This window comes from Coregonus lavaretus, assembly GCF_964263955.1.
Source record: "Coregonus lavaretus genome assembly, chromosome: 30".
In the NCBI taxonomy this organism is placed as follows: Eukaryota; Metazoa; Chordata; class Actinopteri; order Salmoniformes; family Salmonidae; genus Coregonus; species Coregonus lavaretus.
In genome coordinates, this window is record NC_140017.1 from 15,137,209 (window position 1) to 15,161,201 (window position 23,993).

At 43.0% G+C, this 23,993-nt stretch overlaps 1 protein-coding gene and 1 pseudogene across 4 annotated transcripts; both read right to left on the reverse strand.

Moving 5' to 3' along the window:
• Window positions 1–44: 44 nt before the first annotated feature.
• Window positions 45–10,335, reverse strand: LOC311105573 (heterogeneous nuclear ribonucleoprotein L-like; annotated as a pseudogene). The gene is made up of 13 exons (XR_014615843.1): window positions 10,107–10,335; window positions 8,568–8,686; window positions 6,533–6,770; window positions 6,350–6,435; window positions 5,880–5,976; window positions 5,704–5,776; window positions 2,199–2,270; window positions 1,644–1,915; window positions 1,426–1,547; window positions 1,061–1,262; window positions 898–955; window positions 689–796; window positions 45–508 (listed from the first exon to the last, which is right to left on the reverse strand). The product of XR_014615843.1 is annotated as a heterogeneous nuclear ribonucleoprotein L-like (transcript).
• A 1,169-nt stretch (window positions 10,336–11,504) lies between these two features.
• LOC311105976 (uncharacterized protein) lies at window positions 11,505–17,065 on the reverse strand. Of its 3 annotated transcripts, XR_014610290.1 has the most exons (9): window positions 16,864–17,065; window positions 16,011–16,242; window positions 15,615–15,800; window positions 15,083–15,157; window positions 14,950–14,991; window positions 14,711–14,743; window positions 14,500–14,592; window positions 13,266–13,939; window positions 11,505–11,959 (listed from the first exon to the last, which is right to left on the reverse strand). XR_014610290.1 is itself a non-coding variant. In XM_084148220.1 (8 exons), exons 2-8 carry the CDS (start codon window positions 16,232–16,234, stop codon window positions 11,908–11,910), a joined length of 705 nt encoding a protein of 234 aa, XP_084004346.1. In that variant the 5' UTR covers window positions 16,235–16,242; window positions 16,864–17,047; the 3' UTR covers window positions 11,505–11,907. The 3 variants fall into 3 exon arrangements, 2 of the variants coding, with proteins under 2 accessions (XP_084004346.1, XP_084004347.1); XM_084148220.1 differs by lacking the exon at window positions 13,266–13,939 and having other exon boundaries at window positions 16,864–17,047; XM_084148221.1 differs by lacking the exon at window positions 13,266–13,939 and having other exon boundaries at window positions 11,815–11,959; window positions 14,950–14,988; window positions 16,864–16,949.
• Window positions 17,066–23,993: the final 6,928 nt, after the last annotated feature.

The following is a 23,993-nucleotide window of genomic DNA, read 5'->3' on the forward strand; positions in this document are numbered from 1 at the left end:
CGTAGTATAATTTCATTCAATAACCAAATTGTTAACTGGCAAGCTGGAATAAAGAAGTTCGTTTATTGAGGGATGTCAAAAGATACACTACTTGAAATTGATTTTTATTTCTGCCAACAAAATAAACTCTCCTTCCTTCAAATACAGACAAGCTTGTAGAGGCATGGTACTGAGCAAGCAGCAATTTAAAAAACATGGGAGAGTAATAAAAGATGCAAAACAATACTTATACAAAAGCGTTAACTTATTCATCCATCTGGCATAAAACAATTCTCTAATTTACCAGTTCACAACTTGCTTTTATGAGCTCAATATCAAAGAATAAGGACAAACCAATATGACTGCGGACAAACTCACTAACTGCCTAAAACAGACAAGGTCAAAATAGGGGTGAAGACTGTAGGGATGACAGTTTGATGTGGAATATTCTCCATGATCGTGGTGGCTGTTTAGGTTGCATGCTGAGCAGTAGAAAAGCACAGCTTGAGGGTGTATGGGTACGGGCCAGCTGAAGAGACAAAGACAGAAGATATCAGAAAACAGCAATCACACCCTACATCATCCTACACATTATTCATTTAGCAGACGCTCTTATCCAGAGCGACTTAAAGTTAGTGAGTGCATACATTTTTCATACTACACCATTTAAATAAACATTTATACATAGGCTTAGCGCCCAACCACTTACTTGCGTTCTTCATCTGGTAGTGGTTTATCATGGACAAGGCCTCCATGGCGTCGTTGATGGACTCCCACTCCAACAGCCCTGAAGAGCTGCGCTCACCTGGACCTGCACCTGATAAGACAGCCCAACTCAGTTTAGCACCACTGTCATACATACCAAGAGTACGTAGTTTCAAAATGACATCTAAAAAGGAAGCTCAAATGTACACTTACTCTTTCCCGTGAAAAGTTTGATGTTTGCAGGGGCTTTGACACCAACCTCTTCACAGATCTGAAAAGAACAAGACAAGGTCAATTGATGACTGTTTTGTAGGCGTTGGTCTTATTTCACTGCTCCCTACATAAAAATGGGTCACCAGTGTGCTTTGGGACTCACCTGAGTGAAAATCTCTACGGACGAGTCTGGCTGGGCGTTGAAGAAGTGCAGGACGTTGCTGGGGTGCTGAATGCGGTTCTTGGCAGCCTGCTCTGGGGAGGTGAAGCGGTTGTTGCGGGAGCCGTGGAAGTCCTTAAAGCTGGTGCTGCCGTCCTCCAGCTCGTAAGACTGACCAGGCATGATTGCCTGCTGCTTGGACACACTGCAAAGGGAAAAGAGCATTAGACAACTTGTACAAGCCACAAAGAACAGTCCCTTATTATAGCAAGAGGCAGCAAATAAGATTAAGCACTAGCGGAAAAAAATAAAATCACAAATAAAAGACAAGGCGCTGAATGAACAGGCGTTTCAGATTGACATCTTACCAGACGTTGAGCTTCTGTCCAAACAGGAAGTTGTTGTTGAGGTGTGTGATGGCCCGGTCCACAGCATAACAGTCTCCCATCTCCACCATGGCTGCTCCTGGCTTACTCTTCATAAACTTCACCTGAGGTAAGGGACCAGATGCATGGGGTCACTCAATATCAGCAGCCTCTTATTTAAATAAATGCATTGGATTGCCCCCTTCCCCCTCCACACTTACCCGCTCCACGTTGCCATAGAGACAGAAAACATTGAACACCTTGTCTGCGTTCATCTTGGCAGGCTCCAGACCGTAGACCATGACTACAGGGGAGTCTGCGTGGGCACTGTACTCGCCGGGGGGGGGAGGAGGAGGGCCGTAGCCAGGTCCCCCGCCGTAGCTGTGTGCCCCCCCTCGTCCCCTCATGGGAGGACCCATGCGACGGCCCTCGCTGTAGTGTGGGGGTGGAGGGGGGCCATAGCCGCTCTCGTCATATCCATGGTAACCACCCGCTAGGAACACAAGGGACCACAGGATCAAACAGGGAACATTGTTTGATATGGACAAAGGCTAGACTTCCCAAAGAAAGTGGTCAACCTCACCATGTGTAAAACTTTCCATTATCAGGTGAGCTAAGACAATTGACTACGCCGCACCACCTCGCTGCCACTGTGGGGTACCCATTTTTAGTCATACATTTTTAGCCGCCACCTGCACCTTGCAGGTGAATTTAGTGTGAGGAGAGCACTACAAGGGACAGCACGTGTGTGGCCCCCCTGGGCCTAAGAGCCTTACCGTACTCTGGAGGGTGGTCTCCCAGCAGAGCCGGCGCTCTCACACGCTTGTTGGGGTTGGCACTCCCATCTTCTGAGGTGATAAATTCAGGAGGCAGAGGAAGGAGAAAGAGGAAGAGAAGAGCGATAGATAAATTGACAAGACACGACAATGCAGCGCAATAGCGGATGTTCAATTAGAATTAAGGATAGCACACAAGAAAAACACCACATCTAAAAGAAAGCACACTAACCGTAATAACTACTGAACATTTATAACACCAACAAGACAAAAACAAATCTACATAGTATATCTACTGGTTCAGTCATGGCATTTTGATGCCAAAGGTTGGACAAGTTTCTATGACAAAATGTATCTTCAATTCTTGGAGTTTAAACAAACTGTTATTACTACAGCTAAAAATGAATTAACAAATGCTAACAAGTAAACAATCCTGAACGCTAGATAAATCCTCAATTTTAAATGTTTTAGCATATGGTAGAAGGGAGAATGAGGTGGGTGAGAATGAATCCAACAGAAGTATGCAAACACACCTCCAGCATTGCTCCCATTGCCATCAGCTTCTGCATCTGTACAGGTACACATCTCATACACATTACATTCAGGCCAGATTAAAAACACATGCACCTACACATGGGAGTGTTTTGAGAAAAATGACTAAAAGCATCACTGGAGCACTTGAAATATTTGACTACTTCAATACATTCACAGTCCGTTATCTCCATACTGTAACTAGGATATACAAATAATAAAGTGTCACATTTCAATTATGTCTACAAGTCTGGGGAAATGAAAATACTACATATAGCCCCCCTTAGTGGAGAGCCACCCAAACACCAGCTTTATTCATACAAGTCAAGAGGACAAAATGCCCACAGGGAAAGCACTACAAGTCCCCCCCCAGGGGAAATATGGTGTCACTGAGAAGGGGAGTGGAACACCATATAAAAGCAGACACAACATAAAAAACCTTCAAGGAGGATAATATCACAATATATTTTTTGAAGACATCCCGAGTGTAAGAAATGGGAACATGTGTTGTGTGCAAACTGGGGCTCAGTTTACTTACAGCATGGATATATTGGGGGACAAAGATTGTGGCTGGAGACATTTGCTGTTATTTGGCAGTGGGTCCATTACTTCTCTCCGTGTTCATTTCATCCTTTCCATCTTTCACTCCACTCCCCTTTGGAAGAACATTTCCACCTTTGTCGGATTTCTGGCCTTTTTTGTGTCAATTTCCACTGTGGTTGGTGGTCCACTCTCCAAGTGCTTTATCGAATACACTCCTTGCCAATGGCAGGCCGCAAAGCAGCCATTTGGCACATTTCAGACCTGGGTCCTCATTAGGTGCAAATTGCCAGACCTGCGTCACATGGAAGGTGTTACACAGGTACTAAAAAGGTCAATATCCACAAAAGAGCTGCATTCAGGAAAAGATGGAGAAACTAGACAGGGATGCATGTTGCAAGAACAGTATAGGGAGGAAAGGAGGGGGGGGGGGGGGGGGGGAGAGGCAAATCAGAACACCCGACTCCATGAGGTATGCATATATGAGGAGAAAAATATGGTCTGTCTGAATGTGCGTATGCTTGTTCATGTTTGTAGTGTCTTCATCAGTTGTCTGTTGTATTCCTTCCCATGTGACTGGCTACAGCCTTGACAGTGATGGTGCGAATCATCTATGGAGTCAGTACAGCAACAGGAGTGGAGGGTTTTGAGTAGTGTTTGATGTGTTAAACACCAGGAGCAGGGCACAAGAGAGCGAAACCACCTGCACCACCAAAGACAGGCAGGTACAGAGAACAGGACTGTGTAGTCTTGAGCAACTGGTTTGTATCAGTATGGTTCATCTGTTTTGTGTTTGTGGGAGCATGCTCGTCACTATGGGTCTCTGGATGTTGTCTTTATAGGGTGGGTCTCCTGTGGATGTGTATCAGTCAAAAAGCTTCCATGTCAGCAGTGAGGTGATGACTTGCAGGTGAGGTCTGGGTGATGGCATGTTTCAATGTGTCAGGCATGTCTTGCTGGGGTCTCAAAACTGGGAGGGTGTGGAAAGCACAGCTTAGTGCCAATGTACCAGCAACCAAACTCCCCATGGAAAATGTGTCATGCCATAGAAAAGGTATAGGGGATGTCTTCGTGGCTTTGGAGCTATGCTGTTGCAGCACAAAGGAGATGGATTGAGGGGGGGGGGGGGGGGGGGGGGGGGTCAGTTTATCAAAACATGTCTGCTGCCATGGTCTTGCAGTCTATCCATCCCCAATGTCCTAAGTGTTCCTTCTGTTTGGTACAGAAAGTGGATGTGTCCTTATTGAAGTAGGAGCGGTGGAGGTTGAGGTGGTGTTGAGAGTAGTGTTGACGGCAGCAGTAGTGTTGGGAGTAGTGTTGATGACGGCAACAAATGTGTCTCCGATGCATATATGGAAATGTGTTGCTCCAAAGTGTTCCGACGAGAAGCTAGAGTGGCTGTTGTTTTGCAGTATGGTCTATGCTTAAAGTAGCCTGTATAGATGTACAGATCTATACATTGACGAGTGTGCTGGGAATGAAAGGAGCAATTTGCTGTCGGTAGAGCAAGTTTCACAAGAGACTCAAGTGGGTAAACAAGAAGGTATCTTTGCTCAGACTGTCTAGTCTTACAACTTGATGTATCCATGGGCAGTGCATCAGATTGGTTGCCATGGCACAAACAATACATAGCAATCAGTATGTATAAGTATATTTTTTGACAGTGATGTTATGCCTCTGTATCAGACACTGCGGAGACGCCATGAAACGGGTATTCAGACAAGAATGTAAGGCATGAATGGGTCGGTGGTGTGGAGTGGTTAGATTTACAAGCAACATCCTAGAACGCTTCCTTCCCTCCCATTTAATGAGCAACAAATGACTGCTTCGTCAGGTAGTTTTACTACTTCTCCAAGCTTTTGTTGCGAGTCAGTCAACGCCAAACTAGAAACTCAGAATTCACAGGACCTTGACTTGGTACCCTTAGTGCCCACATATCTTTAGATCTGATAGCACTGGGTTGAGGGTAAGGAGTTTACTCAGGGGTGTTCCAAGCAAGGGTGGCACCTTTTCTATTATCATAATTTTTTTATTAGGTGTACAAGTAAAATCCTTGAGCAATAACTGTAGTCTCTAGTGAAGAATATCTGCCCATTCAGCTGCTCCTTGCATCCCTAGCGTGTCTGGCTGTGTGACGGACGGTGTATCACCAGAAGACCACACCAGCACTTCAGTCATAATGCCACTGAAATGGAGCCCCATGCAAGAGTTAACGGTAATTCGCTAAACCAATATAACAGCCGGTGAGAATGATACCAACCAAGCCCTGCTTACATTAGAAAGAGTTGGACATTGAGCTGGTTAAAGGGGCATTTCCTGTGCTCAGTGGCATTACCCCTGAAGGTCTACCATCGAACCCCCCTTCCCATCCCCCACAGTAGCAGTAAGGGTGATGGTAGTGTCAGCAAGGACCGCAGATGGCTGTGTGCGTTACCTTGACCACTCAGATTGGGGTTGGTGTAGTCCCAAGTGTCCTGGTCATTCTTGAACACATTGAGACGAGTTGGCTGTGGGAAAATATACAAATTAATTCCATCAAAGCATTTTTCAAAGTCCATATCATGGAACACTAGAAGCTCTTCAGGGCTATGGATTTGCATTTTCCCCTACCTTGGCATATTCGATCTTGAGTGTGCAGCAGCCAGAGTAGATGTCTGCCCCATTGAGGGAGGCTTTTGCCCTCTGTGCACTCTGCACCGAATCAAACGTGTTGGGAGTCAAGGAAAGGACATGTAGACTACAGTTCTGAGAACAGCACCTTGCGCAGACACCATAACACGTTCCGGTTATTCCGGAGCTTATTGCACAAGCCCTTGTTTACCAGTCTCTTAGTGCTATTAAAAAAACGAAGGGAAAAAAATAAAATACTAACGTGTTAATAGTCTAATCACTCATCACATACAGTATGTGCAACAAACAATTGCCATGTTCCAGACTGTAGGTTGCCTGACATGGTATGTAGAGAAAGTATGGCAACTTCAAACTCCAGAAGTCTTAGTTTCACCAAGGATTACCAGAGGGCATGCAACTGTTTCACAAAAAACGTCATTTTCAAAAATGAATTTTGCAGCAAAGGATATTCCACCATGGCCTGAACACCATTCTTACGGAAGATGACAATCCTCTGGACAGGGCCACAGTTATTGCAGACCGTGTAGAGCACATCCTGTAGACATAACAAGTAATTCACATTATCTGAAATAATATTGACGTACACAGCACAACAGAATCAACAAGTTGGGTAGAGGTGGCCAGCACGTTACCGTGGTAACGGGGTAGATTGGGTTCATGATGGTGAGAAGTAGCACATTGTTGACACTTCTAGAATCGTCCGGGTCGCCTGGCCGGGAGATCTTCTGGCTGGTGGAGTAGTTGACAAAGGCTGGGTGCCCGGAAATGTAGATCTGGTTGTCATTCGCATACGTCACAGCAGTACATGACCCATTCAGATCCTCGTACTCAACCAGGGCCTGACGCTTCTTGGGCATAACCACCACATAGCTGTAAACAAAAAGGTTATATTAATAAAGGATGCATAACAAAGTTAAGAGGACACAGTTTCTTTACTTCCACCTGGACAAAAGGAACACCTATGTGAGAATGTTGTTCATTGACTACAGCTCAGCGTTCAACAACATAGTGCCCACAAAGCTCATCACTAAGTTGAGGACCCTGGGACTAAACACCTCCCTCTGCAAGTGGATCCTGGACTTCAACGGGCCGCCCCCAGGTGGTAAGGGTAGGCAACAACACATCTGCCACACTGATCCTCAACACTGGGGCCCCCCCAGCGATCCGTGCTCAGTCCCCTCCTGTACTCCCTGTTCAACCACGACTGCGTGGCCAAGCACGACTCCAACACCCCCATTAAGTTAGCTGACGACAACAGCGGTAGGCCTGATCACCGACAACGATGAGACAGCCTATAGGGAGGAGGTCAGAGACCTGGTAGTGTGGTGCCAGGACATCAATCTCTCCCTCAATGTGAGCAAGACAAAGGAGCTGATCATGGCCTATAGGAAAAGGAGGGCCAAACAGGCCCCCATTAACATCTACAGGGCTGAAGTGGCGCGGGTCAAGAGTTAAATTCCTTGGTGTCCACATCACCAACGAACTATCATGGTCCAAACACACCAAGACAGTTGTGAAGAGGGCATGACAACACCCACCCCCCCCTCCTCAGGAGACTGAAAAGTGTTGGCATGTGTTTCCAGATCCTCCAAAAGTTCTACAGCTGCACCATCGAGAGCATCCTGAACGGTTGCGTCACAGGCTGATATGGCAACTGCTCTGCATCTGAACGTAAGGCGCTACAGTGTAGTGCGTACGGCCCAGTACATCACTGGGGCCAAGCGTCCTGACATCCAGGACCTATATACTAGGCAGTGTCAGAGGAAGGCCCAAAAAATTGTCAGACTCCAGTCACCCAAGTCATAGACTGTTCTCTCGGCAACTGCATAGCATGCGGTGCCGACGCGCCAAGTCTAGGACCAAACGGCTCCTTAACAGCTTCTACCCCCCCAGCTGAACAGTTAATCAAATGCCCACCCGGACTATTTACATTGACACCACCCTTTGTTTTTACACTGCTGCTACTCGCTGTTTATTACAAATTACCTCGACTAACCTGTACCCCCGCACATATAATAATAATAAGCCATTTAGCAGACGCTTTTATCCAAAGCGACTTAGTCATGTGTGCATACATTTTTACAAATGGGTGGTCCCGGGGATCGAACCCACTACCCTGGCGTTCCAAGTGCCATGCTCTACCAATTGAGCTACAGATGACCATATAGCCTTGTTATTGTTATGTAATTTTCTTAACTCTATTTCTTGAACTGCATTGTTGGTTAAGGGCTTGTAAGTAAGCATTTCACAGTAAAGTCTACACCTGTTGTATTCGGCGCATGTGACAAATAACATTTCATTTGATTTTGACCTGGCCTCCTCTGGAGTGCTTCTGGGTGAGCAGGCTTTTGTTTCAGCACTGCTCCAACCCACCAGATTCTAGCTGCTCATCGGGAACTTGAGCTGAATCAATTGTGTTATAGAAGGGTTAGAACAAAAGCCTGCACACACAGCAGCTCTGCAGAGGTAAAGAGAGCAATCACTGGTTTAACAGTAACCACCTATAAATGGTTGCATTGTGTTTGTGTGGAGCAACATTTTGACCATGAAATGTGTGCATTGTAAGTGAAGTAGCCTGGTCAGCTTCTGCTTGAGCCATTTCGTGAAGAAAAGAAACATGCAGATATTTTTTAGGGCAGGCAGTCACTCAATGTGCATATTCATCACCTAATAGCTCCAAACTCCTGCAGAGCCTCCACAAGGTCAGCCTCCGTAATGCCATCCACCAAGCCCCTCACATGCACAACTGGAGAGGGAAGGGTCTTATGTGGGTCATCATAGCCCTCCTGCAAAAAATAATGGATAAATTAAATTCAAACAATAAACTCATGTTTCCTGGTTAGCTCATAGCATGCTTTATAAGAATTGAGGTATCAGATGTATGTAGCTAGCTGACTAAACTACATCGTCAAATAAGTTTGATGAACTCCACCAATGGAGTTGAGCAAAGACCAGGCTTTGCGTAATTCAGCTCCGACTACGTCAACTCGTCCAAGTTCAATATTACCATGTACCCATGTCCTCTGCAGTTGCATGCGCAAAGAGTTGGTGGTTGTATTTGGTTAACGTTTATTGGAAAAGTATGGGTTTCAGCAAACAAAGGCACGCAATTGCAGAGGACATGGGTACAAGTTAAGCGTTTCATAAAGTGCATTTTTTGAAGTATTTAAATGGTTTTTATTTTACGTAAAACGTATGGATTTCGGCAAACAAAGGCACGCAACCACAGAGGATAAACATAGGTACACGGTAAGCGTTTCAAAATTATATATTTTTGAAGTGTTGACCTTGGGCGAATCGATGAAGTCAGAGCTCAATTCACAAAGCCTGCTCTCTGCTAAACTCCGTTGGTGGAGTTCATCAAAACTTCCTTCACCATGGAGCAGAGTTTAGTCAGCTATTGTGTAGCTAGCTAGAACTACAATCCATTCGATTTCCAATCTAAACTCGATTTTATTCACCTTGGCAGGAAAGATTAACATTAACTACCTACCAAAATGTCATTAAGTAGGGGTAACTATTCAGTAAAAAATGTTGGGAATATTAGTGAGGAAATGTATTTTGTTATCCCTAATATTACGACAACATGGCCTCATACGGTTATGCATATTCGAGAATATTAAAATAGACTACATAAAGTAGCAAACTAATTAGCTCGCTGGCTAGTTACCGGCTACATCAATGAACGAGTCAATAATGAATCTGTTTATTTCAAGTTAACACACCAACTCGTGTTCGTTGCCTGGCAAAACGACCCCGCTAGGCTAGAACAAAGCAATAACGTTGCGCTACCACTAACTAGTTACCATATGATTTATGGCGTGGCCTGGATTGCACCCGCCCATTCATTCACATGAAAAAAAGGCTAGTTAGCTAGACAATTGTTGGAAAAAGATAACTAGCTAGCCAGTTAGTTAACTAACTACATAGCGATATGTTTACTCCACTGACAATTTAAGTTAAACATTAAATAGTATACCCACAGGTATTCTACAAAAAAAATATTTGGTGGTTTTCTTTAACATCGTGGAACACGGGCGAGCAAGCTAGCACGAGCTAGCTAACGTTTCTGGATGCAATATATTTTTGAAACGCCGCGTCATGAGTCTGTAAGATTGTGTTATTTACAACTAAATAGTAGATTTAAATGCATGCGTTTAAATGCATGTTCTTGTTATATCACAGAAGTCACCATTAATTATTTACCGTTGCCATTCCGTCGTTGGTTTTTAGTCTTTTCGTTGCCCTGCCGCCTTCGTAATAACGGCCTGCCATAGCCATGTTGTCCCAGTTAAAAAGGTTGGTAGCGGTGACCGTGTGAAATGGACGGGAAAGGCATGAAAAAGACACACCTATGGGCCCGCCTTGAAGAGTCTGCTGCGGTTTCCAATTGGCCTAAAAGGCACGTCAATAATGTCATCATCAATTTAGGACCAGTTAAAATGCACAAAACACAAGCGTTTCTGAATATCTTCTAGTCAGAGCTCAAATCACTACTACTGTATTGATCACTTATCTATAAAAAAAAAGTAAATAAGATTAACCATCTTTATTTCTACAGTCAATACCATTTCAATTCAGGTGAGTGATCTAGGTGCTTACAGATTTTTGAGAATGGATTTTAATTAGCAAGGTTGAAAAGAGAGCCAAAGCGGAGTTCTTATTGGCCTTGTATCACAAACCCTCGAGGTGCCTTATTGCTATTATAAACGGGTTACCAATATAATTAGAGCAGTACAAATAAATGTTTTGTCATACCCATGGTATATGGCCTGATATACCATGGCTGTCAGCCAATCAGCATTCAGGGCTCGAACCACTGGTTGATGATTATTTACAAAACCCTTAGGCCTCACTCCCCCCAATCTGAGATACCTACTGCAGCCCTCATCCTCCACATACAATACCCGTTCTGCCAGTCACATTCTGTTAAAGGTCCCCAAAGCACACACATCCCTGGGTCGTTCATCTTTACAGTTTGCTGCAGCTAGCGACTGGAACGAGCTGCAAAAAACACTCAAACTGGACAGTTTTATCTCCATCGTTTCATTCATACACTCAATCATGGACACTCTTACTGACAGTTGTGGCTGCTTCACGTGATGTATTGTTGTCTCTACCTTTTCGCCTTTTGTGCTGTTGTCTGTGCCCAATAATGTTTGTACCATGCTGTGTTGCTACAATGTTGTTTTCATGTTGGGTTGCTACCTTGCTGTGTTGTCATGTGTTGCCATGCGGTTGTTGTCTTAGGTCTCTTTATGTAGTGATGTGTGTTTGGTCCAATATTTATATATTTTAAATCCCAGCCCCTGTCCCCGCAGGAGGCCTTTTGCCTTTTGGTAGGCCATCACTGTAAATAAGAATTTGTTTAACTGACTTGCCTAGTTAAATAAAGATAAAATAAATAAAAAAGGAAATAACCATGAATGAAGGTGTTGACCACATGTCAACAAGTCTTCCAAAAGTGATAAGGTGGGGCATAAACTTGAAAATGAAAACCATTTTACATGCGAAACATACCATGTCATTTCCTTTTTTAATATAAAACATATCCATGTAAGACATTTTGTAGATGTTTCAATGTTCTAAAGAATAACAAAACACTGAATGTGTTGAGATTTATTCCAAAATCTGCCCATCATAAACCAAGAAAAGCAAAACTAAAAGTACATCCGTTACAGCTCTTGAAGGCAATGCCACACTGAATATAGTAGATAACAAATAAGAACAAATACAACATTCTGGTTCACAAATCCCACTTCTGAAATTAGCTTTTTGAACTGTTTTGCTTTATTTAAAAAATGGGACATACGGGAGAGCCATTTTAGGAATGTGACATCATGTAAGGCATGCAGGGTTAGATATAAAGCTAATCCTGTAGAGTAATTACACGGCATCAGAAAAGGAAGGGGTAGACTAATCAATGTAGGGAACAAAGACAAAACAAATAGCTGCAAGGCTAAAGCCAGTTGGTTGGAGGGGGATGGAGATGAGTTTAGTCTTCAAATCAATCCTCGCCTGGGGTGGGGCTCTTTTTCTGGCTTGGAGATCTGGAACGACTGAAACAGACAGAGAGGGGTGTATATAGTACAGGGCAGACACAGCATGTCCACTCAATAGCCAGCCCGGCACCCATCTTGTCCCAGCATGTCCACTCAATAACTAGCCCAGCACTCATCTCAGAACCAAATCACAGCTCCAACCCTGCTGGCCCATAATCAGCGGTGTACTTAATTAGTACTTTCAAGTATTTTTACTTAAGTTGTTTTTTTGGGGGTATTTATATTTTTGACAACTTTTACTTCACTACATTCCTAAAGAAAATTATGTACTTTTTACTCCATACATTTTCCCTGACACCCAAAAGTACTTGTTACATTTTGAATGCTTAGCAGGACAGGAAAATGGTCTAATTCACACACTTATCAAGAGAACATCCCTGGTCATCCCTACTGCCTCTGATTTGGCAGACTCACTAAACACATGCTTTGTTTGTAAATTATGTCTGAGTGTTGGAGCGTGCCCCTGGCTATCCAAGTCATTTTCTATTAAGGTATCTTTACTTTTACTCAAGTATGACAATTGGGTACTTTTTCCACCACTGCCCATAATGCACTCTGTCCCACTACAACCAGTTTACCTTGGTCAGGACACTTTATAAATACAACACATTACAGCTACATTGGATATCACCAACTTCCACGAATGATATAACATGTAGGGAGGGGAACCCTAATTTTGCATAATTAAATCAACAAGTGAAAGTTCCAGAGGTCAAGGAAATGGAGGAGCTGGCTGTTGAGAGACTGGGATATTTTAAAGGGGGTTTGAGGTGATAAAACCATCCCTTGCATTTTCACACAATAAAACAAAAGACCAGGGTAGGAGCTGAACTTTGCAAATGGCACCCAAAACCCTGAAAAAACCCTGACCAAATAAATGACAAAATACTTGCCTTTTGCAAGCCCACATCTTTAGAATCCTACCTTAATATGGTAAACTATTACCTATGTACAGAAACTTATTTAAAACCCAAGGGAACAGCGCAAACATTCAAAAAGGTTTACCTAATATAAAGAATCAGGGCAAGCCACCATCAAGGTATGTTATTTTTCAGAAGTAAATCAGCTACATTCCCCCTAAAAAAATCCTACACTGTATCACTACACCCAGGATTATATGTAATGTATTCCAAAGATAATATTTAACACTCATACACCCACCCACAGACACACACATACACCTGTGGATTCTGACAGTGCATGCTCTGTTTAGTTGAATGTTAGCGTACAGTATGTTAGGGAGTATCAGACTATACGTCTGCGTTCTGATCATGAATGACATTGACTCTTGGGTTTTGGTTACCTTTGGAGACAGTGGCAGAAACAACATGTACAGAGAAGCGACGGATGCTAGAACTCGAAGACACACTCGGAGGGTCTTGAAGTCTGATCTCTCGTCAGCTCTCCTTTCTCACCCTCTCAGAAGCTAAGCAAGAGGCCGGGCTCTGTAGGGAGGGGGCCTTAACTGGTCGACTGAACTCGGCTCAGCGTTCAGGTCTGTGGTGCGTGGGTTCTGGGAGGGAGTGGGGTGGGTGGAACAACTGTGTGTGCGCGCGTAGGATGGATGTGTCTCGTCAGAACGTGCGTTGGACGACCTCTTTAACCAGCGTGGCGCAGGCTGATTTCTGGTCAGCCCTTTTCACCCTCCGGGAGGATGTTAACACAGCAAGGATGACCCTGGTCAGTGCTTGTGCAGTCAGTCGACTCCCCACACTCTCTCTTTTAAAAAAGGCCTGCTGCGATTGGTCCCTGGAGTCTGATCCCGACAGATTTCTCTTTTGGGTTTTTGAGGTTCTCTCGCCCTCTGAAGCTAATCAAATTGAGGCTGGATCTGAGGGAGAAGAGAAAAGAGAAGAGCCCCACTCCCCCCAGCCGTCACCCAAACAGCCCCTCTGTCTCCGAGTATAGGCTCATCTGCTCTGTGTGCGACTCTCTGAAGCTAATCAAGGTCTGGCCAGGTCATTCTAGGAGAGGGACCTCCAAGAGAAAAGAACATTAAAATCAGGTATTTGTAAAATATAAAGAGGGGGGTTTGGGGTGGGGCAGTGTTCCTCACTCTAGCTTGGGGTGCGTTAAGAGTCCCTGACTATTTTTTCTCTCCCCCTCCTTGGCCCCATCTCCAGCAGCAGCCATCTCTCTGATGAGTTGTCGCTCTGTGCGTTCTGGAAGGTCGACTCAGCAGACTTCGGGTGGAGGCTGGTCTGAGGTTGAGGGGGCAGCTACCCACGACTTACCTGATCACACCTTGCCCTGTCTAACAGATAGCAGTATACCTAAACTTAAACTGAGTCAATGTGTGGACTGTCATCTCTGACATTTTTTGATTTTATGATTAAAAGAGGTGGGTGGGGGTGGGGGTGGGGGTGGGGGGGAGCTTCCAGCACATTTGCAAAACAATATTCAAAATCGACCAAATTAAGTATAATTAGCAGTATTGTACAATATGGGCTACAAGACAGACGATCGTTTTAAGTCATGGCATTTACACAGTGCAGTAGCAGCTGTGAAGGTATGGCTTGACGAGGCAGCGAGCTTACCTATTCCTCTTATGGCTGGGAGAGCGGGATCTGGAGCGAGAGCGGGACGCCGAGCGCCCTCTGGCCCGGGACCCTGACCGAGAACGGGAACGACTGCAACACAATAAACATGGGAGCAAAGACGCAGGAACACCAACTCCAGATGGGATCAAGAGACAGGACAGCTTTCAAGAGGAAATTATTGTGCAACTGTTATACGAAAGTGGCTTACCTCCTGGACTTGGACTGCGCAGGGGAGCCGGACCTAATATGGATGGGTGAAGTGTTTTAAGTGTTTAAAGAAAATGACCTGTTTTGAAGCCAACAGATAAATTAAATGAAAACAATTAAATTAATACATTTGCAGGAACAACAGGTTTGCTCAGAATGCAAATGTAGACTATACTTCCTATGAAACCAATAAGAAAAAAATGCAATGTCATCAGCATGCAAAATTAACCGTAGACTTACCTCTTCCTACGTTTGGGATAAGATGGGGAGCGGTGCCTGCTGCTGTGTTGTAGGAGAGAGACCAGTATCAGCACAGGGAGAGGTTTGAATGAGAGTAGCAAAGCAGGGGGTAGGAGGAGAAACTCGGACTTACCGGTTATTGCTGCGGGAGCGGGATCGATAGCGGCTGCCACGTGACCTGGAGCCGGAACGAGACCGGGAGCGAGATCTGGAATACAAGAAACAGGCTTTGATGTCTCTAATACAGCGTTTTTCTGTGAAAGGTGGGTTGCGAGTTATGAGAATACATCTATAAACACCCATTATTTCTACTTAATTTGGATCGGAGGACGATTTGGGTCACGGGAAGACAGTCAATTTCTAATTTGGGGCTCGAGCTGAAAAAGTTTAAGAACCCCTGCTCTAATATATAACCCACAGTAGTGAAACAAAGAGGACGGCATTGCCCCTCAGCAGTAGAGACGAATCCAACCAGGTCAGCATATTTTGTCTGTGCTTAATAGTTTCTCGATAACATAGTGACATTTTTCTCAAACCTAGGGATACTGTGATGTAATAAGAACAATGTTGCATAAGGGGAAAACCATAATCTGCATTATGCTGAATTATGACTGCTAATCGCAGTATATCAAAGGCAGCCAGTAGACATTGGGCAAGAAGAATACCTGCTCCGACGACCTCCTCCTCCCCTCTTGCTGAAACGGTAGCAGTCGTAGGCATAGTGGCCCCTGTCCCCACACTGGTAGCAGCGATCTTGAGGGTCAAAGTGGCGGCGGCTGGGGCGGCCATGTTTGGTCTTCCGTGACATGCCAGTGGACAGCTCCACACGGATCCGAGAGCCGCACAGCACCCTGAGGTAGGGAGAGAGGGCAGAATTTAGTGATAATAGGGTAAGAAAGAAAACATAATGTAATACTGGGCAACATCTGCAAGATTATGGCCTGAATTACAACAATTAATATCCCAAAACTGAAAACACACCCCTTCAACAAAAATATCTATAAACTGAAGCGAAAACATTATGGGCTGTGAAATGTGCAGATCAATATAAAGTTACTCACTTTCCATCCATGCCTTTAACTGCATCCTCTGCGTCACGGGCATCCTCATACTCCACAAAGGCGAAACCTGGGGGGTTCCTGGCCACCCAAACGCTGCGTAAAGGTCCATAGTAACTGAACGCCCGCTCTAGCTCACCCTTGGCAGCACCGTTGCCCAAGTCGCCAACATAGACCTTGCAATCAGTGTTACGAGAAGAGCTGCGAGAAGACGAGTGATATGACATCTTCCCACCTGAGGAAAGATGGAGAAACTGTCAACATCCACAATGAACCAGTTAATTAGCTAAAGTTAGTTAAAAAGTAAACATAGGAAAATTGAGCTGTGCTTGAGAGCATGAAGCTAGTTAGCTAGCTACTAATATAAATAACATAGTTAGCTAACATTAGCTATAAATACAAGCTACCGGGTGCGTTTCACAAGGTAGATAACAGCTGGGATAGCAAGCAAGAAAACAACTAGCTAGCCAGGGGTGTATTCATTACGGAAACCGTTTACCGTTTAAGAACCAAACGGAAGCTAACAGAGCAAAACAAGAGTTTCTATTGGACAAATTCGGTAGGTCCCTCCCCGTTTCGTTCAGTTTGCTCTCGTTTAAGAAACGTTTTGCAACGGAAACGGCGTAATGAATACACCCCAGCTCTGCGCTTGCCGTTTTAATACCCTGTTATCTCTGACAATGTTTCTTCCTTATTATACTGTGTAGCTAACAATTTTATCGCTAGTGACATACTCAATAAATTAACCAGAGACGATATAGCTAGCTAGCAAGATAACGTTGTTTCTATCTAGCTTCCTTATAAAACTAGCTAGCTACGCTAGATATCAAGTAAACAATGGCGTCCGCGCGCTTACCTTTATCCCCACAGTTCCGCGATTTATTTATCAGTCTCCGCTCAATTTACAGAAATAAAACATGGGCGAAACGTCTTAAATTATTTCTTATTTTGATGACTTATTTTACAGGATTTCAAATTCTTCACTAGCCAACATACCTATTCGCTGTCAGACTACCCGTGCAATAATGCACTTGCGCAGTAATGTGCCCCACTACAGTGAGGTCATGTGGTGTTTTTCACATTGGTTATGATGGCCTTGGCCTTTGGCAAACTGGGGGCAAGAGGACGGTCAATCTGCCATACAGGTTTGAGGGAAGTCTTGATTTTATACCTAAAAATGTTCCATATATATATATATATATTTGTATTCTTTTTGAGATTGCGATATACTGAATACAAATATAAACGCAACATGTAAAGTGTTCCATGAGCTGTAATAAAAGATCCCAGAAATATTCCATAGCACAAAAAGCTTATTTCTCTCTACTTTTGCTCACAAATTTGTTTACATCCCTGTTAATGAGCATTTCTCCTTTGCCAAGATAATCTATCCACCTGACAGGTGTGGCGTATCAAAAAGCTAATTAAACAGCATGATCATTACACAGGTGCACCTTGTGCTGGGGACAGTAAAAGGCCACTCTAAAATGTGCAGTTTTGTCACACAACACAATGCCACAGATGTCTCAAGTTTTGAGGGAGTGTGCAATTTACATGCTGACTGGAATGTCCACCAGAGCTGTTGCCAGAGATTTTAATGTTAATTTCTCTACCATAAACTGCCTCCAATGTCGTTTTGGAGAATTTGGCAGTATGTCCAACTGGCTTTACAACTGCAGACCACGTGTAACCACGCTAGCCCAGGACCTACACATCCGGCTTCTTCACCTGTCTGAGACTAGCCACCCGGACAGCTGATGAAACTGTGGGTTTGAACAACTGAAGAATTTCTGCACAAACTGTCAGAAACCGTCTCAGGGAAACTCATCTGCATAGTCGTTGTTCTCACCAGGATTTTGACCTGACTGCAACTTGGCATCATAACCGACTTCAGTGGGTAAATGCTCACTTTCGATGGCCACTGGCACACTGGAGAAGTGTGCTCTTCACGGGATTAATCCCGGTTTCAACTGTACTGGGCAGATGGCAGACAGCGTGTATGGCGTCGTGTGGGCGAGCGGTTTGCTGATGTCAACGTTGTGAACAGCGTGCCCCATTGTGGCGGTGGGGTTATGGTATGGGCAGGCCTAAGCGACAGACAACGAACACAAGTGCATTTTATCGATGGCAATTTGAATGAACAGAGATACTGTGACGAGATCCTGAGGCCCATTGTCGTGCCATTCATCCGCCGCCATCACCTCATGTTTCAGCATGATAATGCATGGCCCCATGTCGCAAGGATTTGTACACAATTCCAAATGGTGGTCACACCAGATACTGACTGGTTTTCTGATCCATGCCCCTACCTTAAAAAAAAAAAGGTATCTGTGACCAACAGATGCATATCTGTATTCCCAGTCATGTGAAATCCATAGATTAGGGCTTAATGAATTTATTTCAATTGACTGATTTCCTTATATGAACTGTAACTCAGTAAAATCTTAGAAATTGTTGCATGTTGCGTTTATATCTTTGTTCAGTGTATAAGGAGAGAAAGTCTTGAACGGCAGCCTACTCATGTAATTTAAGTTGTTTTCAATGTCGTCTGTCACTTGTGTTCAAGTTGTCATGCAAAAAATTATTACACAGACACAGTAAGCGTTGAAAATAAATAAACTATATTAAATATGGTCAACTTGAGTTGATTACATAGTTGTTTTTTTCAGAACACATTACACCTCATGCCATAGGTTCTCCAAAACAAGTTTCATTTTTTTTCATCCTTTGTTTTTCCTTTCATAAAAAAATTAAATATAATTTTCAAATAATTTATTACAGTATTGAATAAATGTAAATATCACATATCTTCTTTAAGTCAGTCACTATTCCATACAAATGTCAGGCAGAGAGAAAGGTTCACAGATAAAACTGCACAAAGGACACATTGAAGAGCAAGACCTGGAGTGGGTCACCCCAATACAGAAAGATGAGGGGCACGAACACAGACACAGAAATATCATACTCCAACAAACTGACAACCAACTGATCAAAGACGTTCAGACATAGACAGGAAAAGTCAAGCTTTCTTTTCACAGCTTTTATAGGTAGTGAATAAATAAGTAGACTGTAGACACGTAATCAAAAAATGACAATTCACCTGCTGCTAGGCCAAGTCGACATTGCTCAGTTTGTTGCAAGCATCAGCAGACCACGCAAGCAGCCACACAGGACAAGAAGAGCAACTGTTTTGGGATAACCCGATCCAAATGTAAACCTAGACGTCCAAAACATACCACGCTAACACACAAAGGGTTCAAGCATTTGCACATAGGATGACATTTACAGCACACACACAAAACATCTGGGAGTGATATCTAATCTACAGCAATGGCAAAAGCCAGATAGTTAACTAGAAGTCATCAAAACACTGAACATTGTAGACAGTTCTATTCAGGGAAAGGCATATCATAACCAAACCAACGACCACTGTAAATGGCCTGTAAATGTAATCCTATATATCACAACCCTGAACAAGTTGACAAGATACTCGCAATGTCCATGACAAATTTGTACGTAAACATGCTAATCTCACTTGATAGTCTTCAAGTGAATTAAATAAATATATGTTGGTTGGCAGAGGGCGCAACAAACACTGAGTTGACTGCTCATCAAGATGAAAGCAAATAAGATTCCGGTTTATATTGCACCTTGCAACTACTCTCTTTGAAGCATTGTAACGGTTCAAATGGTTTGCTTCAAGGAGCTGTTGAACAATAAAATATAATTAATAAATATAAATAATTTAAATAATCTGGGCAACAGCAATGTACATGTAGGCTACAAAAACATATACACAGTGATTTAGTAGGAGATCAATTAGACATCAGCTAGTGCTACATCAAATGAACAGTTCAAGTGGAAATTTGTCTTCAAATTGGACAATTAGAGAAATATCAAAATGTCTCTTTATTACCTGCCTAAACCATTGGCCCTATATCTATGGTGCTTCCACCATTAACAATATAATTTGAAAAATAGAAAAACGTCACTTCTGGATTTTATTTGAAGAAGAGATAAAAAGTTGCTTTTCAAAAGTTGACAAAGACTGACAGTGGGGAAACACTGAGGAGGGCCAAGGTAACTGAAATCTTTGTTGATCTTATGTATGTTATACAAGCAACAATAACCATATTTATACATGACTATTCTCAAGTGTGCCTTTACTATTTGAATCAATAAATCTGTAGTTTTGAGGGGTTCAATTTGTTTACTCAGTTTATTTCCAAAATGTCATTACTCTTTAATCCACTTTTTGCATTTGTAATATTTAAATGTTATGAATTCTCACTGGTTGTACTGATTGACAACTCTACAGTTCAACTAGAGTTCAACTATCCTGAACTCTAAAATAAGTGGGGAAAACTCCCATATGATATAACATCTGTCTCTAGCATTGTGCAGCATGTTGACTCAGAGCCTCACTGCTGTGTTCTACTATCTCCATATCCACCTCAGAACACCTGGCAATACTGAGATAAACACACCTCCATTTTGTGTCAGCCTTGTTGTCTTCTGTTATTCTACATGTTTTCTTAGCGACTCAGTAAGTCCGGTGATTGAACCACATGTAAGGACCATGGACAGCCTTGTAACAGTTCACTACCCCTCCCCATCTCCCACTATCTTATTAATTGCACTTTCATCTCATTGAGATTGGGGCAGGAGTAACAATATATTATATAGTAGAGTCAAATCCAGAGTAAATACAGTATCCCTAAGTGGATCTTTCAAGAATATGTTATTTCAGTTTGTATGTAATCATATATTACCTCTGCCACTCTTCTTAACTAAGTAGTAGAGATTGCTTACTGGTTCCACATATTGCACACTAATCAATTTGGTTTCTGATGCCCGCTCAAAGCATACACAAGACAAGTAACATTTTACTACATATTAAATACTCGACTTTAAGGCATTAAATGGGTATGATGCAGAATGACTGTAGTGAAGATCAGTAGTTACTCATAACAGTCTGTACCTGATGAGAACATAATGAGAACTCACGGTTTGAAATGTATTCTCTCCCAGTTTCACTGTTACGCAAACGGGGAGGTTTGGATTTCAAAAGGTAAGAAACCAGAAGAATAGGAGCATTTGAACCAACACTGTTGGACAAGTTGATGTACTGTAAGCCTCACTCCAAAATAAGATAACTTATATGCAATGTTCTTAAGTACTGATGGTGGCCCAGTGTTGCTGTATTTTGGGACAATTAGCTGGGGTTGGGTTGAGCTGATCTCAGACCAGCCTTTACTGTAAACAGGTGAGAAGCAGAGGAAGTCTGCATGCTCTTCACAGGTCCGGCTGCAGTCTGGACCTCCTGCTTTATGTGCACCATTCTCCCATGAAATACATAAACACTGTATTCTCTTGTCTCCACCCATGCATTATTTATTTTTTGTCCATGCCGGTGCCGTACTGTCACTATTATTCTGTCATGTCATGCATCTCTACCCACTATTCCACAGCAAAGGGTTACAGCCCTCCACACCTAAAAATTGTTCTGCTATAGTATCACAAGTATCACAAACAAACCACATGTTTCTTTCTTCACAAATATTGACAGATTTCAATTGAATGAACAACAATATAAACATTTCGGTACAGAACTCTCTTGGTCCTGAAGTCTTACACAGGTTGCCAATATCCTCACATATGATCTCTTTTGGACCAAACAAATGCTACCCTCAACCTCACCACCCCTCTCGGCTTTAACCTTTACATCCACCAAAGTACAATGAATAGTTACTGTCCACTGAGCAAGCGTGGAGCCAAAGGGATACAGTATATTTGTAGATGTAAAGTTTTGACTTTATACCTGTATTCATGTAAAGGATTGTTTTTGAAAAGTATACGTTAGATAGCGATACACTCTCTTGTAGTATCATATTCTAGGAGATGAATGTGTAGTTTTGTGCTGTGCTTCAGTGGATAGTAACTCACCCTTAGACAGTAACATCAAATAATATTCACACCATCAATGTGCCTGCATTGCTAAATCATAATTCCACTCTCATGGCGGTTGCAAAAGGGCATAAAAATGTACAACGTCTCAAACATGATGGTGATGGAGGACTCTACTGTCTGCTGAAGTGGAATGCAGATCTATGCTCTCCACTGTAATATCTGAAGTCCAGTGAGACGTGAACAGTAAGAGCCTCAAGAGCTGGATGTGAGACTTTCTTTATTCAGAGTGGTTTCTCCAGAAACTCAGTCTTCCCTTCATTCAAGTCCACAGATGAGGAGGCAAATTTAGATTGAATCCCTCTGGATTGCTCTATGTTTAAGTTCGATGGATGGGATTGTGGTTATGAGAAAGGATGATGTGTCGTCTCGGAGCCATAACTTACACAAGCTACCTGCAAAAGTCATTTTCCTATCAAGTCGGAGAGTGATAACTAGTTTCTGAACCCCATGCATTATATCTGTTCCTATTGGCCACCCCATCCCACCCTATCTGTAGAGAAGTCCCTCTAATAAATACATCTACACTCCTATGGTATATAAACATGTATTTACACCAACACAGCATTGAGAGCTTGTTTCAATGTCACGTGGAATTCCCACCTCCCCCTCTATAGCAACCACAACTGCAACTCGGGGCTTTCAGTTTTGTTGTTGTTTTACTCAGTATCTCCCGTTGCTAAATGTAAACATTCTACTCATTGATCAACCATTTTCATGGTGCTGTCATAGCGACTGAAGATGGACCCATTACACTACTACGCAGTGGTGTAAAGTAACTAAGTACAAATACTTTCAAGTACTACTTAAGTAGTTTTTGGGGTATCTGTACATTACTTTACTGTTTATATTTTGGACAACTTTTACTTGTATTCTACAACATTCCTAAAGAAAATATGTACTTTTTACTCCCATACATTTTCCCTGACACCCAAAAGTACATTTCGAATGCTCAGGCAGGACAGCAATATGGTCCAATTCACGCACCTATCAATATAACGCATTGTCATCCCTACTGGCTCTGATCTGGCAGATTCACTAAACACAAATACTGCGTTTGTAAATGATGTCTGAGTTTTGGAGTGTGCCCCTGGCTGTCCATAAATGAAGAAAAAAAACAAGAAAATTGTGTGGTCTGGTTTGCTTAATATACGTAATTTGATGTATAGCATTTACTTTTACTTTTTACTTTTACTCAAGTCTGACAATTGAGTACATTTTGCACCACTGTACTTAAGTACATTTAAAACCAGTAGCATTTTACTGGGTGACTTTTACTTTTATATTTTCTATTAAGGTATCTTTACTTTTACTTACGTATGATAATTGAGTACTTTTTCCACCACTGCTACTACTTGTGTGGATTCTGTCTTTGAAAAGGAACCCCCAGTGAAAGGGAGGAGGGGTGCTGCTTTAAGGCCACACAGACATGGATTGAGTCGAGTGGATTGAGTCTGGTTCGCCTCCCCTGCATCGGTGATGGAGCTATGGCCTTCCCTGCAAAACCCATGGCACTCTACCCTGCTTCAATTAAAGCAGTCTAGATGGACCCAAAACCATGTTATGCAGCCAGCTGGAATGAATAGAATGCCACTGTAACATTTCGTTTCTACACACCCTCTGTCACTTTCTCTTTCTCTCTTTCACTCTCCCTCTTTTCCGACATGCTGGTTTACATTCTGAACATTCTTCCTTTGAAATCTCTCCTGTCTTACTTACTACATCACTTCCTTGACCAATACTTTCTTTTCTCTCCTTCTCTTCCTCATTTGTCCAGTGAGTGTGTATAACATTTGAGTGTGCAATAGGAGGTTGATGTTAATTGGGTGTCATCCAGGCTCCAGGCCATGCACAACCTGTGTGGTGCCCTTGTTACAGTACTGTATGCATTTGTTTGCGCATGCATGTAGTTATATGTGTGTATATCAGGTATGTCTACAGATCCGTTAGGTATTAGTGATCCAGTGACAATGACCAGGTCCCAACCTTTGGCCTGGGCCTTGTCCTGTAGTAGGTGTG